Source organism: Anopheles funestus, chromosome 3RL, assembly GCF_943734845.2.
Source record: "Anopheles funestus chromosome 3RL, idAnoFuneDA-416_04, whole genome shotgun sequence".
Classification (NCBI taxonomy): Eukaryota; Metazoa; Arthropoda; class Insecta; order Diptera; family Culicidae; genus Anopheles; species Anopheles funestus.
The window spans coordinates 71,049,817-71,054,494 of NC_064599.1; the positions used below are offsets into that span (position 1 = coordinate 71,049,817).

At 41.0% G+C, this 4,678-nt stretch overlaps 1 protein-coding gene across 2 annotated transcripts; it reads left to right on the forward strand.

Moving 5' to 3' along the window:
• The first annotated feature begins 343 nt into the window (after positions 1 to 343).
• On the forward strand, positions 344 to 3,805 carry LOC125767561 (CLIP domain-containing serine protease 14D-like). Of its 2 annotated transcripts, none has more exons than XM_049434241.1 (4): positions 344 to 2,530; positions 2,604 to 3,000; positions 3,084 to 3,385; positions 3,452 to 3,805. In XM_049434241.1, exons 1-4 carry the CDS (start codon positions 2,464 to 2,466, stop codon positions 3,763 to 3,765), a joined length of 1,080 nt encoding a protein of 359 aa, XP_049290198.1. In that variant the 5' UTR covers positions 344 to 2,463; the 3' UTR covers positions 3,766 to 3,805. The 2 variants fall into 2 exon arrangements, with proteins under 2 accessions (XP_049290198.1, XP_049290200.1); XM_049434243.1 differs by having other exon boundaries at positions 2,610 to 3,000.
• The last annotated feature ends 873 nt before the right edge of the window (positions 3,806 to 4,678 follow it).

A 4,678-nucleotide genomic window follows, 5' to 3' on the forward strand; every position in this document is an offset into this window, starting at 1 on the left:
CCGTCCTTACCACATGCAACAACAAGAGAATGTGAGAGAATTAATGAATCTTCATAATATAGATTCAATGTTACACATTAAGTTCAAAGAATAAGAAATTTGATTCAGATTCACAAAAAAATCATATTACATTATAAAGTACATATATTATTATATTAGCACATTATTAAAGGTTTTTTTTCTGCGAAGAACTAAAAGTATGAATTTATCAAGCTTCAAGTCTCTCTAAAATACCAATATGAATTATAGTTCTATAAAAAATCATGGCATTAAAATTATTTGTTTTTTTCATAAAAGACATTACAATTCTTTGACCCAATTAATTGAACCAATCCAACCGACCAACCCAAAGGTTGTTGCATTGCAAATAATTTGCAATTCATACACAAGTTGGCATTAAACGATGTACTGAAGTTGAACAGCAAAAAGAAATCAAACGTGTCCTGCCAACAGTTCCCCTCGTCCTACCGAGCAACCTTTACTGGATGTCCACCCCATTTCATCCCATCTGCACGGTTCTTTTAAATGTCTTTGCATACCTAATGCGAACAACCGGTCGGTAGGATTTTCATCTCAACTAAAGCTCACCGACCTGGCCCGGATCACGGAACCAAACCACCAATAAAGTCACTCCCCCACCGTACGATCGACATGGGCATCGGCTTTTCCTTTCGGCCAACTACACCCAATAATTATTCACGTTTCGCCGAATGGATCTTGGACTTTTTTTTGTTTTGTTTTGCAGAAAACTGTTTGTACGCATTCGCCTGTCAAAATGTGCAGCGAAACTGACTCCTGAACGGGGCGTCACTGACAGCGTAAGTAAGCAGACGAACTAATTTGCCCCATCATCCGCCGACGGTCTGCGGCGTTGGTCTTGCGACGCACTCATCGTATTAAAATGTTGCTGCACGGTACTCTTGCACCGTTTCTTCTCGATGCCGGTAATAAGGAATCCATTTAAATACCTATTAATTCTCTGCCATCAACCCGTACAACAAGCTAAGGAAGCTTTCATCCTTAGTCGCTGTTTGGGACGTGACTTTTCCCCGCTGCTTCTACAGCCTGCTGACGAGGGTGTGGACAGTGCTCTCTCGGCAATCCTTATTTTGTACTGTACTTACACAAAGGAGAAGCTGTTTGTCTATTTTAGAATAAATTAATTGCAATTCACCTGTCGCACGCTGCTGGTAGTCATTCATCGCCCTTTACGCGTTTTGCTTTGAGCTATTTTTTTTTTGCATCTTTTCCACTCTCAATGGCGCATCTCCAAACGAACCGCATCCGCGGATAGCTGCGAATAGGGATTTTCACTAATTTTTTGCGTTTACTCTTTGCACCGGTTTTTGCGATCTGTGTTGCGTGGATGCACGATTTGCGTACGAAACGGCACAGAAGATGTACAGTCGGATGTCCTTCGTAAATAGATTTACATTTATTATCCCGAATCAATTGAATAACGCTGCCACAGAAGGGGCCCATTTGGATGGTGGATGCTTAGAAAGGGAATGTGTCTCCGAATGTTGTTTCGCATGGAGCAGAAAATTGATTCCCAGACCCATTCACGGTCGTGCGTTTTAATCTCCTCTGCAGTTATGGGAGTGTATGTTTTTGTTGTTTCTTCTATCGTTCCTGCAATGCGCTTTTGTGGGAAATGTTCTACATTCGTCTTTGTTTCCGTGATCAAATTTTCAACATTTCATTAGTCTCGGTGCGGGAGTGGTTTTGTAGCGACACTCATTCATTATTCCCTTCATACGTTACACATGGGCTTATGAATAGATAGGCTTTACGCTAATAAATACATGCCTGGATTTATGCGCACTGATGGGCAAATGTTTTTTTTTTTGTTGGGAAAATAAGTTCCCTCACGACTAAGACTCTTAGTGGAATTGTTCGTTTGTTGGGGTTTTAATATAAATCGATAATACTATGGGGAGTTTAGGTTCTAGAAATTTAACATCGAGACATTTTAAATAAAAATTTAAAACCATCCCTCTGCTCGTCAGTGATGGAAGCGGCAAATAAGCAGGTCACGATCATCGAGTGATCTTGAATCATTGTTCATTTATTATCAGTCAAAGATGACCTTTGCTGAATTTAAACAGGACTATAGACCTTTCGCAATAAACAATTTTTTATGGCATCATAAATTCAAATAAAAATAAAAATTAATTCTAAAACAATTTTTTTAAGTCTTTTGACAATATGTGAATTTTAATAACAAAATAATGTTTTAAAACTAATTATTTTTTGACCATTTTAATATTGCTCCTACTCACTATGGAACCGGAATAAAGAATTACATTGGCACGGAAAAAAATATATTCATCACTTATCACTTCAGTCACTTATTAATTATCACTTATCACTCGAATTTGTTTAAATTTTGCGTGCTGGTTCGCTTGTTCATCGAATTCTGAACCATTCGCATCTCAGTGATTGTTCTGCAGTGCAATCAAAATGTTCCAATCCGGATTATTTGTTGTGGTGGTTATTTTAACTCTTGCTGGTCCAAGTTTCGCTACAGGTTAGTTATTTTTTTGTGTTCCTTAAAGGCTGTAACTTTAACCCATCTCTTTGAACTATTTTGTGCTTTTAAGAGACAGATGTTGCACCCGGTACTATCTGCCGCGTCGAGAGTAACTTTGGACGATGTGTACATTTTAAGAACGATCCGAAATATATGATCCTGCTGCTGAAGAGTACACGCACGGAGGTGGATGATGCGTACCTGTTGCGACATGTTTGTGATCGTCGGAAGGGTTTAACTTGTCGGACGGGTTCGGTGAATGATGAGACATGCGGTATGCAGATGGAAAATCGTATCGTTGGTGGACAACGGACCTCCATCGATCAGTACCCGTGGATGGCGCTGCTACAGTACTACAACCAGCGAAAGGGAACGAAAAAATTCGCCTGTGGTGGAGTGCTACTCAATCGTAAATATGTCCTATCGGCAGCACACTGTTTCGTACGACTTCCATCTGGGATGGAGCTGTAAGTCTGTTAGAGATTAAGCTGTTCCGAAAAGAAAAAATCCTCTTTAAAGCGATTTGACTACAATGGCTTGGTCTTTGCAGACATAAAGTTCGTCTTGGCGAGTGGGACACCGACTCCGATATTGATTGTGAAGATCTGGATGATGAGCTGTCCTGTGCTGCACCGGTGCAGGACTTTGGCTACGAAAGAATCATCATTCACGAGGGTTACGTCGGTAATAATGTCGATCGTGCGAATGATATTGCACTGATTGAACTCGCTGGACAGGCAGAGTACAATGCATTTGTAAAGCCTATCTGCCTCCCGGAACCAAGTACACCGAACAAAGAGAAGCTATACTTTGGAAATATGTGGGCTGCTGGATGGGGTCGAACGGAAACAGGTGAGTGAGGTCAAAGTGATACTCAATAATTTGCAAGAATTTTAATTATTAATTATTTATTTTTAGCTACTGGAAGTCGGTACAAGCTATTCGTACCACTTGATGAGTTTGATTTTCAAAATTGCAATGAAACGTACCAAAGGCGTGTGAAGCTTTCGCTCACGGATAGCCAATTCTGTGCGATGGGAAGCCCGGGCAAAGATACCTGCAATGGTGATTCTGGTGGTCCGCTTATGAAGCCAATCAAATCACTACACTACGTCGTGGGAATTGTAAGCTTTGGGCCGCAAAAGTGTGGTAGCGGCGTACCGGCCGTCTATACACGGGTGGATAAGTTCTACGATTGGATAGCAGGTCATATGGTGGAGTTTGAAAATTAAGTTACTTGGCCGTCGAGAGTAAAGGTGTATTTTTAAAAGATTTGAGTGGTTTAAAATCAGCTTTTCTTCACGTCTTACAACCGAAATATCTCTTCAAAGTTCTTCTCTCTCAGTGTCTTAGCAACAAAAATTGTCTTGAAAGCACGCTTAGCGTTCTTGGTGACACATGTCGATGGTAAACATCAAAGTAGCTCACACGATACGACTGTATGATTTCTAGTGAATTCCTCCAATTCTTGCCCTAATGTTCAGATTTAGATTTGAAGCCGCGACACGCGACACTCCAATTGCGTCGGAGCTTTGATTGAATCTCTTGCTCTGTTTCGAGTAGCGTAGGAAAAAGGTGACGATTTTCCTTCAATACCAACGGTCCTCAGGAGTTGAAAGATAAAAGATAAAATTGGGTTTTTTTCCTCCAGCACCATTGAGAGTTTTCTATTTGTTGTTTTTCCACTTTGCACCAATACCTGGGGAATACCTTTGACGTTGCCTTTGGCGTATTGGCAAAGAAACAAAGAACGAAAGCGAATTTTCAATTCAACGGCAACGATCAGGTAGACTGAAAATTTCATCACTGTATTGATCACGGTACGGAAACCAATGCGCCTTCTGCGTCGTGTGTGGTGTGCCGCTTTGGCTTTTGTGGGTTTTGTGTTAAATTTCCCAAAGGACACCGATAGGCCAAAAACCGATTTCGTTCCGCAAATCGGGCTTGATAAATTCTAAACACATTGAAGATTTTTTCTTTCTCCTGTAGCTGCCACGTTTGAGGTGCGAATTCGATGTTCCTGTCCATTGCTGCTTAGCGGCGGGGTGATAAGATACCGTGATTGCGCCTCAGCTTCACACGTATCGAGGGAAAAAAGCCTGAAACATTAGCTCCCACGGGAAATTGCCGCTCTGCCGTCGAATT